Source organism: Podarcis tiliguerta (assembly GCF_965153285.1).
Source record: "Podarcis tiliguerta genome assembly, chromosome: 9".
Lineage (NCBI taxonomy): Eukaryota > Metazoa > Chordata > Lepidosauria > Squamata > Lacertidae > Podarcis > Podarcis tiliguerta.
In genome coordinates, this window is record NC_139542.1 from 52,512,885 (window position 1) to 52,527,014 (window position 14,130).

Genomic DNA, 14,130 nt, shown 5'->3' on the forward strand with positions numbered 1-14,130 from the left:
CAGGCTCAAAACTTCCAAAGAGATTTTTGAGCATCTTTTGAAAAATGTATTTGAAGAATAGGAAGCCAAGCTCATCAATGAGCATTAAACCTGCTTGTTTAAAGAGAGTCCAGTGTTAATTGTGCCACCAAGTTTGAATTTCCTTTGCTTTTTTAGGCATTTGTTACTAGCAATGTTTTCAAAATACGTTTTTTCTTTTCTATCTAAGAGACAGTTAGCTGAAATTTTAACCACGCTCACTAGGAAACAAGTCTCACAAAACTGGGATTTACTTCTGAGTAAACTTTTTAAGGATTGGGATAATTAAAAACATTCTGGTGAAATGAAGCAAAATGATTGTGCATACCACAAATAAATGAAAAAGAATGCACCATATTGAGGTTAGAAAAGAAAACAAGTCTTGATAAGATAGCTTCACAATTTTATTAGTTTGTAACATACAATTTAGGAAATTCTCTAGCGAGACTTCCAAGTGGAATACATTCTAAATTTGGGTCAGGTCAGGGAAAAAATGGTTGATATTTAGAAAAAAAAATTGTGGAATTTGGCTAAATGGATTAACTTAAAGCAACCATAACAAATGTGGTTAAATATGCACATATATATTTTAAAACCCATCCATCTTTCCTGTCTACCTATGCACTTCATACCCAAATTGTAGCATCTAACTGCAGATTTTGGATTTGATGCACTTTTTATGAAAAAAAATGATACTTTTATTAAATGGATCTCTAGCTTGGTCTTTTAACTATGTTTTCATATGCTGGCAAACTGAAAGATTATCTATGATTAAGACAATGTCATTTCATATCTATTTTCTGATATACTACATGAGATTAACAGGATTTCCAAAGATACAGTCAAATGCATCCTATGTGTCAGTCATGTAGAAGAATCAACTGAGCTACACACAATGACAACAATCCAGAAGGCCGAAAGTGCACAGGGCTCCCATTGGCTGGGTATGAAAAGGCTAAAAACCATGGCCAGGATCCAGAAAAACTACTTAAAGCACGCCCAAGGGCTTCGGCATGCTCATTGCAGATATTTTCTTTTTAAAGAAGTTCGCTTTGAACAGCAGACTACCATGCTATATGACAAGCAGGTTTCAAAACTTCCTCTGTTTCAAAAATGGTTTGCCATCTATGGGTTACAGCAGGGAGAGAAGCTGCTGTTTGGGAAACACTTTCGATGCATGGAAATAGTCACAGAGTCATTTGGATCATTACCGCAAAGAAACCAGGTGCTCTTTGCAATACTATATATATGTATATTCTGTATTACAGCCAACAGGTGCTATCTAGAGAAACGTAGGAATGCATGATTAATTAACAGCTAAACCTTTGCTTGTTTACTCAGAAGTAAGTGTACACTGGATTGCAGTCTACAATTCCATGGGGTTTACTTCTGAACAAACAATGTGACTGGGCTGTTGGCATTCTCTCTTTAGCTTACTTCCAATATTAGTCTGTTGAGAAGGATATCTAACATTACAGACCCATTTTGCAGTAGGGTATACTGGGAAAATATTGGACATTCTAATTAATCCTTGCTATCAGTGTGTGTAGCTTCTCACCTTTGGATGGTATACATGACTATACAAGCTCCTAGCAGCCTTGTAACTAACTTTTGCCCTCCATTAGCAGCTCATTACAAGACTCTTGGTTGTTTCAGCTCATCCAACTTTAGTGAGGCGAATGCCACCGGAAACTGGTGTCAGTGGAGGAACGATATGCGGTGTTGAAAGTTCTCCTTGTGTGTGTAGAATGGGAAAGGAGCAGATTGGGAAGGCAAAACTGGGTATGCATAATGGAAAAGCTTTCCATGCTGACACAGGAAGGTTCATCTCCTTTCTGGATGCAGGTTATCTGAGGGCTTGCTATGCAAGGTGACTTGAGTTCGCGAATGGGAACAGTCTCCTTGGGATTTTCTTATCAATATATTGAAATCCACTGCAGGAGCCGGGAATTCGTGAAGCAAATTTCCCGGATTCAGTTCACACCAGTGAGGGCTGTCAAAAGAAGAGCTCACTGCATGATGGCTTCAATTTGTACGGTAAGTTGCACTGAGAGAAATAGCTAGGAGATAAAATATTTGCTATGGGAATGCTGGTCTGTATGACAAACGTAACATCTAGACCTCTGTAACATCTAGACTTGCTGTCTTTAGGACTGAAGGAAAGGACTAGAAATAATTGGCCCTATATCAAACCTGTCACTCCATGCTAAATATTAGCTGCTCACAATACCACTGCAATATCTCTGCCAAACTACCAAAATGACATGCTTTGTCGCATTGTCCTATTGGTATAACCTATTCTAAATTGCCTTGTGTTAGTTTTCCAAAAACCTTGAGTGTCAAGCCAGAAGTCACACACTGAAAAACATGTATTTCACTTAAACATACATAGTGCATGATGTTTAACTATGTTAACAAAGCAGGAATTAAATTTTCAACAAAAAAACTACAATTCAATCAAAACAAGCAGCTTATTTAAATACAAACCCATATTCAACTTTCTAAAGATGATACTGTACAATACGTTTGTTTTGTTTTGTGTTAAGAAGTTTTATATAGGCTGCTAGACTGAGATTTTCATTTTCAGGAAAATGGTACAGTTGGAGCATGTTTATTTCTAAATTTAATGCTAGCAGTTACAGCTGGCTGACATGAAACCCAAACGGTGAAAAATGCAGTGCACAGAAACATTAAGGAAACACTTTGTTATTCCCTCTACTGAAGGTAAGTTACATTCTCTAACCAAACTAGCACATTTTCACTGAATATTTCAATTGGGCCATTCATCTGTCAGGAATAATTGGCACAAAACAAAGAATTGAAATGTAATATGCAATTTATAGTTGCCCGTGTCCTTATACTGCACTCAAATCATTTTTTTAACTGAAGTGTTATGTTACAGAATAATTGACCAAATTTCTAATGCATAGCCTTTGGACAGAATCATAGGTAACTGCTGAATGTGCTGAAGAACCAAAATATAGGGAGGAATTCAAACTCCTGCTTACCTAAGTAGAAGTAATACATTTTGATGCAACTTTCATCTTTCAGTGCTACATATACAGAAGGAAAAAGGTTATTTGAACTGGCAGAGAGCTGTTAATTCTTACTTAATCCTTACAAGAGGGTTCTTTCATTTTGTTTTTTTGCTGTCAAAAGGTTTACAGTGCAATTCTACGCCAGTTACTCAGAGAAGCATGTCTTCTTGAGTTGAATGGGACTTGCTCTCTAGTTAAGTGTGTAGCCTTAAGCTCTCCTGGTAACTGTGAAATGAATAATAGGGCACATGTTCTTAAAGCCTGCACTACGAAAATGCTTGCTTTACTGGAGGGCAGGGGAACAAGTCAGACATATAGTAACCTAACAGGGATTTGATATATCAATGTTTGCTACCTGCCCGTAAAAGCAGGAGGTCTGTGAGGCACCTGATGGGCTGTTTTCAGTTTCCTGCGTCATCCACAGTTCTGAACCAAACACACTTCAGATGAAGATGGGGCAACTTGTACTGTGACATCATGCAACACGTAAAAACTGTTACAAAGCTGGGGGGAAATGCCCATGTTTGAATACTTATGGGCATGTACCCAGCTGCTCCTTTAAAATGAACAAAAGGTATCAGCCACCTTAGATGACATCCCACAACACTCTCACTTGAATAAATCTGAACATGCCTCTGAAATATCTTTACATGGAATTGAGGGGAAATCATTGGGATTTTTTTATTTGCCTCCATGTTTGTGTCTTTGTAGCGTTTTTCACTATCATGTTTTCAAATATATTGCTACCACTACATGGGATAAAAAATGGTTGATTTTTTAAAAGGTCAGCCATATAGTACCCCCCATTAGCAGCTACATATCAAAATATGCATACTGGAAGAATTCAGCTACTACTCATTTTTGTGCTTGTAAATGCTGGAGGGTCCAACTCCCCCCCCCCCGCCCACGCTTCAAAAAGCCAAGCAGATAAAAACAACAACATGGTAAGTGAAATGCATACAAAACAAGAAAGAACAAGCAGCAATCCATATCATTCAAACAGACTGCCAAATTAGCAGTTACAGAAGAAGCCAAGAGGGTGGTCAAATGTGGATTTAGAGCAGGTTGAAGCAATCTCCTCCTGCTGACTCATGCAAGTAACGCTTATCCACAGGGTTGGATTGCCTGAGTTGCATAACATGAGATGTCTTCCATGAGATCTGTGACCAGGAAAGTTGCATGTGATTTACGTTCACAATTCCTCTCCTCCGTGATGACATGCAAGACCCCTCATTTCAGGTTCTGCTGCTCGCACAAGGAGACCACCCGTGTGAGTCATTCTTTTGCATGTTAAGCCACCCAGCAGATGGTCTCAACCCACTTAGACATGAAGGTTAGTGAGATATTGAAGTGGTTCTCACCCTCCTTGGGGTCTACCTAGTCCGAACTAACTTTACATGCAAGACGTACACTTTACAGAAAACAGAAAATACAAGTCCTATTGCAAGCAGGCAGTATACAACTGCCCTTGGGAAGATTAGTTTGACAAAAAGTCTGCTGAATGAAGTAACAAATAACACAAGGAATTCTACTGAATAATGCACCAGTGACTCTAAAATCTAGTCTCTGCACACCAGCAACTTACATACACAGAGGAACTCCAACATGCAGATAAGAGTTCTTGCACATGCAAGGGATTCTCCATTTGCTTCGATAGACATGGAAACTCAGCACATGCAAAGAGATGGAGAAGAATTCCTACCTTTATGAAAGTGAATGGATAAGCCTAAGGCCCCAGAATTCTGGAAAGGAGCCAGTTTTTACAATGGCTCTGGTCAGTTGAGCAATACCAATGGATTTTCCGTCTTAATCAAGGCCACAATCCAACACAGATCTAGCCACAATTAAGCCTCCTCAGATAAACCAACTTCAGCAAACTGTGTTAGATTATGGCCCAAGTCTGTATTATGAAGGTGTTTCCAATGTATGCAAATGTTTTAACACATACAATAAGGGGAATGCTTTATAATTCTTTCTTCAAGGAAAAGCAGATCATGGACAGCAAATGATCGTTTTCGGATACTTGTTTAAGACTACACATTTTTAAAGCCCTTATATTTTAAAAAGCATATAGGCAGATACTGTCTGCAAAGAGCAGTGCACATGAGCCAGCCAAAGCCAACTGCATGGTTTTCAGTGGGAAAGAGTCCCACTGAAATCAATGTGATATAGAAATGCCTAACTTTGGCCAGATCATGCCCAATTATTACCAGATTAAAAGAACATTTTGGAAGAACTGTATATTGTGATATGCAAAAATAGAGCCCAGACAAAAGGTGATTTGAAATACTTTCCTGGAAATTCTTTCCTTTACAAAAGATGCTTCTCCTAATGAAGATCTGCTATGAACAGCAAGCATTGAAAAATACACAATAAACATATCTGTATAATGACAATAAAGTGAAACTGTATTTAAATGAAGGAAAATGGAATCCTTGCAGTGGGGTAAACTTTTCATAGTACAAATCGTAAGCAGAATGCATTTGTTGGCTATTCACATTATTGCTCTGCTACATGAAGAATGGGCCCTTAACATATGTTACAGTTCATGTACGTTAAGCTAAAAAAAAAACAACCCCAAGCTTTTCAGAAATAGTTGTATTAAGTAGGCTTTAACACAATATATGAAGATATGCACAGCCAAAAAACTAAAAACTGCCCTGACCAAAGCATACTATCACATATCCATTTCTTTTAATGCTTTCTTGTGCAAACAATAAACAGAAAGCTAACCATGTAAACATAGAAAAGAGAAAAAAAGCTGGGATGCAGTAAGTATTTATCCAGTACATTCAGTAAGCTATTCAGCCAAATCACTAATTTTTGATTTGCACATCTGATAAACAGGTGTAAAAATCATCAACACATCTGTAGCTTCTGGTACAATGTTGTAAATGTTTTACATACAAAGACTCCACCTGAAATAATTATAGAAACTTAACTGTGCTCAAATCCCGCTGAAATGGATGGGATTTTAAAAGTTAGTCACAACTAACGTAACCCATCAATTTCAATAGGAATTGAGACTGCCTTTCTCTGACCTGGAGCCAAACACTGCAACATTTAAAAACTCAAACTACTGAAGTATTTAACAAATCTTTTTCTGACAAGCTTGCATCCTTGTGTACTATTAGATCTAGTAAACAATAAAAACAGTAAAGCTGTTACATGGCATTAGCCACACAGTATGTACATACATAATTTCTCTCTCACACACACTCACTCTCTCTCTCTCTCTCTCACACACACACACACAGAGTAGGTGCACACATACAAAAAACTGGTCTATTCTGAACCAGGATTAAGAGATTGGGAGCAGGTTTGGAGATCACAAATTCCACTTCCCCCTCAATCACAGTTCTCTTATTCCCAGCAGGATTGACTAGTGTTTCGTGTGTACCAGTCCCCCATGAAATACTAATTATTTTTATGATCCTGAGCAGTATTAACCACTGAACACATGCAAATCTATCACAAATTCTTCTAGTGGAATACTAGCAATCCAATTTCAAGTTTCTTGAGAAGAACATCTTCAGAGTAGATGGTACTTCTTCGTGGAATAGAGAAATGCGCAAAGGTGAACCAAGGTTTGGGTATCAAGAAATGCTGCTTGTCGCCTCACAGGTGGCTGATTTCCGTTCCAGAAAGGAGAAGGAAAAACTCTGATATATACAAGTATGTCGCTGGCAAAATATGCAGAGATTCAGAGAAGATGCAAGTGCATAGATTAAAGTGATTGCCAATTTTCACAATTTATATGGGGTTAAAAATAACTTCTCACTTATAGCTATTTTTGGTTTTATGTTTATAGCTATATATGTATATATACACGCACAGAAACACACACATACATAGATATATGTATATATAAAGTCTCTGGAAAAATCGGGATACATCAACAACGGAAAAGGGACAGGAAATAAATTACACTGACGTCTGCGTGAAATGACTTCCGCAAAATTTGACAAAATGCACTTTGAACATGCCGTTACAAAAGAAAAGAATGAAGAAACCACAATATTATGTAGAACCAATGCTATATCATCACCAGGAGAGCACCAAGCAAGGCACCATTGGAAAAAAAGACAATATACTTGGGTAAGTCTCTAAAGTAAAGCAAATGCTAATCTGGTCGGAAAATTGGTGTCTTTGGTAAAAATTCTATAAGAATGACCTGTGTAAAAGAGAGAAAGAAAAAAAATATATACATTTAGTGAGTAATTAATGGCACTGTCCATTTTTAAACATCTCAGCAATGTTAAAGCTTTTACTGTGCTAAAGGAAAAACTATGGATGGGATCCAAACAGTTATGTGAGGCACATGTACCCACAGGCATTTTTCAGCACTCTCCCAACTTGCAATTCCCAGCAACTACTACTAGTACTACTAGTAGTGGTAGTAGTACAGACGTACCTTTGGACAAATGGAATCTGTTCCGGAAGTTTGTTCGGATACCAAATCATTCGAAAATGAAATCATGGCTTCTGATTGGCTGCAGGAAGCTCCTGCAGCCAATCAGAAGCCACGGAAGCCCCATTGGATGTTCAGGTTCCAAAAGAACGTTTGCAAACCAGAACAATCACTTCCGGGTTTGCGGCGTTCAGGAGCCAAAACGTCTGAGTTCCAGGGTGTTCAACAACCAAGGTATAACTACTGTAGTAGTAGTAGTAATAATAATAGTAATAATAATAATACCCCACCCATCTGGCTGGGTTGCAGATGTAGCATGTAACCACCTAGAGCCAAAGTGGTCCCTTTTCACGCAATGCAATGTTTTTGCTCTTGTAAGAGGTTGTGATGCTGCTATCATTATTATTTATCATCATCATCAATTAATTAATTTTCTATCCCGCCCTTCATCTGAGGACCACAGAGCAAATTACAATATGAAGATACAAAAATGCCCAGCATAGTAACAAACAAAAATAATAACCCCACCACCACCTAGCACAGTTTAAAAGGACATAGATTGCTTAATAAGCCAAAGGGCAAGGGAGAAGAAGGATGTTTTTGGCTGGCACCTAAATGAAGGCACCGGGTGACCCTCCCTGCACAAGTGGGGAGCCATTCCTAAAAAGCCCGTTTTTGTGTTGCTTCCCTCTGGGCCCCTCACAGACGAGGCACACAAAGATTGGTTTGATGTGTGAAAAAACACAAGTTCAAAGCCCTCCTTGTGCACACAGAACTAGTTGTCTTAACTATTTGCACGACGGCTTACAGATACATGCACAAGACTCATTCATGAATTTCTGAAAGAACCAGTTGCTTGGTTCATAAGGTTTTAGCCAAGTAAAATAACACAGTTATTAATACAAAAATACCGACACAGGCAACTAGTCCTGCATAATGAGGGCAACTTTGGCCTGTGCTTGCCTAACAGAGCCACAATGCCATAGGGTAAAAATCTTGTGAAACTGAAGATAATTTTTACAAGAGTTTCAAAGGAAACATGCCAGTGAGCAAGACTTTCTGTGCACCTAAACAATTACAGCAGCATTCAAAAAGCTAACAACCATTTAAGTGCGACCCTTTAAAAGGAAGCTTTGTTAAATGTAAAAGCAGCACTACGACTACATCAGTTGTGTAACTCAGTTAAAATTAAGTTAAGCTTACAATTTCAACATTTTCATCCCCAACCCCACCATTCCCTTTTCTTTTGGCGTTACTGTCTTCACCTACAAACATTTCTTACTTTAAAAACTGTTCCAAATATATCCATGAATACAGAGAATGATCACTTCATGTATTGTTTTGTTTCAAGCAGGAGCAGGGAGGTTACATCCTATTCTGTTAATTAATTTTGGTTTACAGTCCTGGGGGAATAGTAGGAAAGTAGCTAGATTATTAAAAACATGTTTCCTCAGATGTAGATGGTCTCTCTTTTGAACTACCACATTTGGCCCCTAGTTACACATGTGATAACAGGGACGCGGGTGGCGCTGCGGGTAAAAGCCTCAGCGCCTAGGGCTTGCCGATCGTAAGGTCGGCGGTTCGAATCCCCGTGGTGGGGTGCGCTCCCGCTGTTCGGTCCCAGCGCCTGCCAACCTAGCAGTTCGAAAGCACTCTCGGGTGCAAGTAGATAAATAGGGACTGCTTACTAGCGGGAAGGTAAACGGCGTTTCCGTGTGCGGCTCTGGCTCGCCAGAGCAGCGATGTCACGCTGGCCATGTGACCCGGAAGTGTCTCCGGACAGCGCTGGCCCCCGGCCTCTTTGAGTGAGATGGGCGCACAACCCTAGAGTCTGGCAAGACTGGCCTGTACGGGCAGGGGTACCTTTACTTTACCTTTTTACACATGTGATTGTTTCAACAATTAAAATGTTTCAACAATGACAAGAGATGATCTCCCCGATGAAAACAAACAGGGAAGGCAGGAGGATCTGTTTATTCCATTTCCCAATTTATCTACCTTCCTAACTGTGGCAACACTGAAATGCTTGCCATGCTGTACAGCAGCAAGTCTCTCATTTTACTCAAATGCTTACTACCCTTTGCGGAATTGTGAAAGGTTAATATTCAGCTAGTTCTGTGTTTCTATTTGAGAATAACTTATTGTACTATAATGAACAATACAGAAAGTGACCCAAGTCTGTAGGCCTCCTAGATTGATCCAGAAGTAGTCTTCAACTACATATTGCCTATTTTCATAAAGGGGGGGGGGGGGGAATGACAATAGCATGGACCCAAAGGTTCCCCTTCCATGAATGGCAAGTTTCTGTTTTGGAACCAACACATTGCCCTTTTCACCAAGTAAGTGTGCAGTTTAGTTGTCAAAAGTTTAAATACAGTGCTGTTGGTCTATCACAGTGGTTCCCAACTGGTGGTCTGTGTAACCCAGTGGTTCCCAACCTTATTTCTGGCCATGCCCCCCTAAGCATCTCGAAAATATTGATGCCCCCCATGACATATAATTCTTATTATTCAAAAAGCGAACTTCTTTAGGAAGTTCTTTAGGAAGCCTAAAAGGCCATTAACTGTTAGTAACTCATTCTCAAATTGCCCCCCTTAAAAATCAAACTGCCCCGCTGTGGGGCGTGTGCCCCACATTGGGAACCATGCGTGTAACCCATTCAGGGGGGTCTGTGGCACCATTCACATAACAAAAACTACCATAGAGGTATCCAAAATTTCAAAAGTAGGAGGTCCATGGCTTGGCTTTTGAAAAACAGGAGGTCCACAGTACTTAAGATAATTGGGAACCACTGCTCTATCACATTCCCACCAATAATAAATGTTGCCTAAAGGGGTACCTGAATTTAAACTAATTTTTAAAAACAATTCTACATTGGGCTGGGAAATTACAATAACAACTTTCATCAATGCCTGAACACCTTATTGAAAAACACTAATTTTAATTAGGCACATTCTCAACATAAATTTGCTCAGGACTGTGGCCCTCGAATGTGAGTGGATTTTTAAGAGACCAGAAGCATTCAGTAATGAAAATACAAAACTGAATTCTTTACACAGGCCAACCTCAAAAACCTGTGTCAAATTTTCTTTCTTGCCTCCAATTACTGTGAAGTTATCATGAGTCTATGATCATAAATTAACATGTTCACTATAATAGATGATCATAAATTAACATGTTAAGTATAATAGATGTTAAAAAGAAATAGTTAGTTGAATAGAACTACTCTGGAAAAAAGGCATTTTAGGAAGTCTTTTATGTTTTAGGCTAGATATAGGCCTTAGTACTTCCCCTTTTCTTCAGTGCTAACAGAAAAGATGATTTTAAGATAATTTCTAACTATTTAAGCACTGTTTTAAATCAATCTTTTAACATACTGTCTATAATGCATGTATTGTGTTAGAGAATAGACAAGATATATAATTAAAAGGCATGGATGTGTTAGAAATAGCTAAAGCTAGATGCCACTGGGGGTTACTCTTAATTTAATTGTTAACCCCTGCTTGTGTTTTTTAAAAAATTGTAATACTAGCATGTTTTGCAAGGGCTTATTTGTTTTAAAGCAGTTAAGTATCTTTTCACATGCCACTTTCCACAGACACAACTGAAAAATTTAAAGGCGCAGCAAAGTGAAATGAAATAAGAAAAACTACAAGGACTGATTGCTGGGTGGGGTGCGGGGGAAATAAACAAATGCACCCCATGAAAAGTCTTTCAAGAAATCCTCCTCATCTTCTGTATAATCTTTAGAGCTAGAGAATGAGAGCCAAAACCGACACATCACGCTCTTATTATCAGGCCTGACTTTTAAAACATTTGAATGAAGCTAGTAAAAGCTCAAGCTACTTTCAAGACTGCTGAGGTATGGGGGCAGTTAAAATCGACAAAGTCTAAAGGTTTCCTAAGCTCCAACAGCTTAGTTGAAAGGTCTCCTTCCATACACTGAGACTCGATTAGCATTATATAAAACAGTCCACAACTAACTCGCTGCGTAACCAAAGTTGCAGTTATTCTTTTTATACAGCATCTGAAAATTTCACACCCCATCAACGCACGTTCAAGCTATTTTATCTTGGCAATTAATTTATTATTTTTCCCCCGGAACACAGTGAAGCCTTGTTTTCAAGTCATTCATAACTTTATAAATCAGCCCTGCGCATGAAACCATACATCTGTGAACCGTAGAAAATCCTTGCCACTCAGGCGATTAAGCTCCTGACACCTTTGCTGATTAATAATCGTGGAAAGAATAAGATCAGAAGCAAAATAAATGATCATTTAATAGAGAAATGCACAAAACAGCCCTTTAACTTACATATTCCATCATGTTATTCGATTCACATTTCCTTTTGCTTAGCCTCCAATGCAAGCACAGCTAGACAGCAGGGAGAAAAAGGGGGAAGAAAAATGAGCTGTGTTTTATCGCCGGCACAGAGACTAGTCCATTTGTCCAGCTTTCATATTTCGCGTTCAACAAAAGCATCTGTTTCCATACTGTGCAATTCAGGCCCCAGCAGTACGAAGCTGCTCCCTGCGGCACTCACCTTGTGGTATAACCTATTGTTTTCCCATTCTAATAACTTCTCAATCGATCTTCGTGTCTGGAAGACAAATGAGAAAGAATTTTACTCTTGAGCAGCTTTGGAAAAAAGTTTGTTTTGCAGCTGCCTTTGTGTGTGGAAAAGGTGGCTGGGGTGGAAGAGAAACGTGGTAAAGGACAGCAACTTCGGCACAGGGTGGTCTGCCGTACTGCAAATTTTCTGGTATTAATTATAGCTAGGATAAAGAGGTGTGTGTTTCAAAAAATGGTTTCAGCGACCAAATAAAAAAACAACACTAAGAAATATTTAAATGGCTGGAAAATGTATTTATCTACAAAGCTGTACATTAATAAAAGGTTTTTAAAAAAACCAAAAGTGCTTTATTCACTAACACTGTTAAGTGAGTCAATTTAGATCCATTGAAGTTAATGGAACCAAGCTACCTCATAATTCAAGTAACTTGAAACAAACAGACTGCAGATCAAGCATGGGATAGTTTCCACATACTGTGCGTAGACGTTATGATAACTATCATTCATACAAAATGCCGTGCTGTTGACTAATTTCACATACTGGAGCTCTAAAATGTTAATCTACGGTTTCTCATTAATGCACAAATTGTTCCAGAATATTTGGAAATCTGCACATTGATAAGTCCCTTGAATTTAAGTTATCCAGCTTTAAGAGAACTATTTAAATCCCCTTGCACTAAATCTGCTACTCTGAAGATGCAGTTGGTGTTCTGATTTAGAAATACGTCCTGCTGCTGTTTATGGTCACTTGACTGCCGTATCATCGACTGCTCAGTAGTAAAATGGGATTTACTAGTCCTTATGAATAGGGAGGATAAATCACAACACCAGGTGTTGAGATGAGACCAGAGTTGCAGGTGCAGAGGCATGGATCACTGAGCCTTGTGGCAAATTCAACTTCATACAGCTGCAGCTTCCTTACAAGGCAAAGAGAAGTTGGGGAGGGGGAAAGGGGGGGGGGCTGAGAAGCATCTTGCACTTCAACTACTGCTAAACAAGAGGTGCTACAAAATGCACACTGGTGCAGCAAGTGAACAAGCATGTTTTTTTAAGAACTACTTAAAAGCATTCATCATCAAACCTACTGAATATACACGAAAGGCAAAAAATACATATAGTGGTTTCTTTTCATTTATAACAATCACAAGAGCATAAACCTGAACTCTAGCTACTTGAAAGAATCAACTTTGTTAGGCATGAATAATTATTAGGATTTTATTTTTTACCTTTTCATTATATTTCGAAAATAGAAGGGATTCCCAAGAACCCTGGGACACATTTTAATAGCAAGGACAAAGTCATTACATTGTTTTTTAAAGTTCTGTTCCTTTTGGCCAATACTTTTTATTTTATTTTATTAAAGACAGTGCCTGCCCTCTAACAATGATCAGCAGACCTCACTTGTTTCTTTGTCAAGATAGCCTTTTAGAGTCTGCTCTCCTTTTAAATGAAAATAGGGCAGCAGTTATGGTCACACTTTTGTTAATTTAGTTGCCAGTCAGCTCCAAATCAAAAGAAAATAAGGCTGCAGAGTGTAATTAACATTCAGTTCAGTCGTTTTGTCCCTTGTCTAGCCCCCTAAGCTTTGTTAAAATTGCCATCTGAATGCTGAAGGCTGTAGGGAAATCGATTTGATTCTAATCGCACCATGAAAAGAACATGATCTAACTGCTTTCAGCCCTCCGTAAATCTGTACTAGGTCTTTAGCACAATGCAACTTCCAATTTAAAAAGCACTGAATGTCTCGTCAATGACTTTGTGAAGAAAAAAGAACAAGGAGCAGACATAAAAATTCCAATAGTTGTTTAAGCATTAAAGCTCATTTGCATCACAGCAAACCTGAAAAGGGCTGACCTCTCAAACCGCCTCTCAGGTCTATGAAGTTGTAGCCTTGACAAGCTCACATTGACAGAGCTCATTGACTCTGAAAGGCTACTCTATCAATGGTGAAAAATGGCAATAGGTTCTACTCCGAGCAGGCATCTGCCTGCCCACCCGCTGCTAAACCAATGGCAAAACCGATTCAAAAATGTGAAGCTACCTTGTAATCTTCCTTGCTAGAACCTTTTAAATAATAGATTAAGACTGCT

At 38.8% G+C, this 14,130-nt stretch overlaps 1 protein-coding gene across 2 annotated transcripts in view; it reads right to left on the minus strand.

Moving 5' to 3' along the window:
- Positions 1 to 404: 404 nt before the first annotated feature.
- CHIC2 (cysteine rich hydrophobic domain 2) overlaps positions 405 to 14,130 on the minus strand; it is a 30,882-nt gene continuing 17,156 nt past the window's right edge. Inside the window, exons 4-6 of one of the 2 annotated variants that reach the window (XR_014515379.1) lie at positions 12,012 to 12,068; positions 9,342 to 11,842; positions 405 to 8,960 (exon numbers count right to left, since the gene is read on the minus strand). Coding sequence is in view for 1 of the 2 variants with exons in the window: in XM_083458400.1 (XP_083314526.1) it covers positions 7,180 to 7,230; positions 11,783 to 11,842; positions 12,012 to 12,068 (168 nt within the window). In the remaining variant the exon portion in view is untranslated. The remainder of the gene's footprint in view (positions 8,961 to 9,341; positions 11,843 to 12,011; positions 12,069 to 14,130) is intronic. The other variant, XM_083458400.1, reaches the window with a different exon arrangement.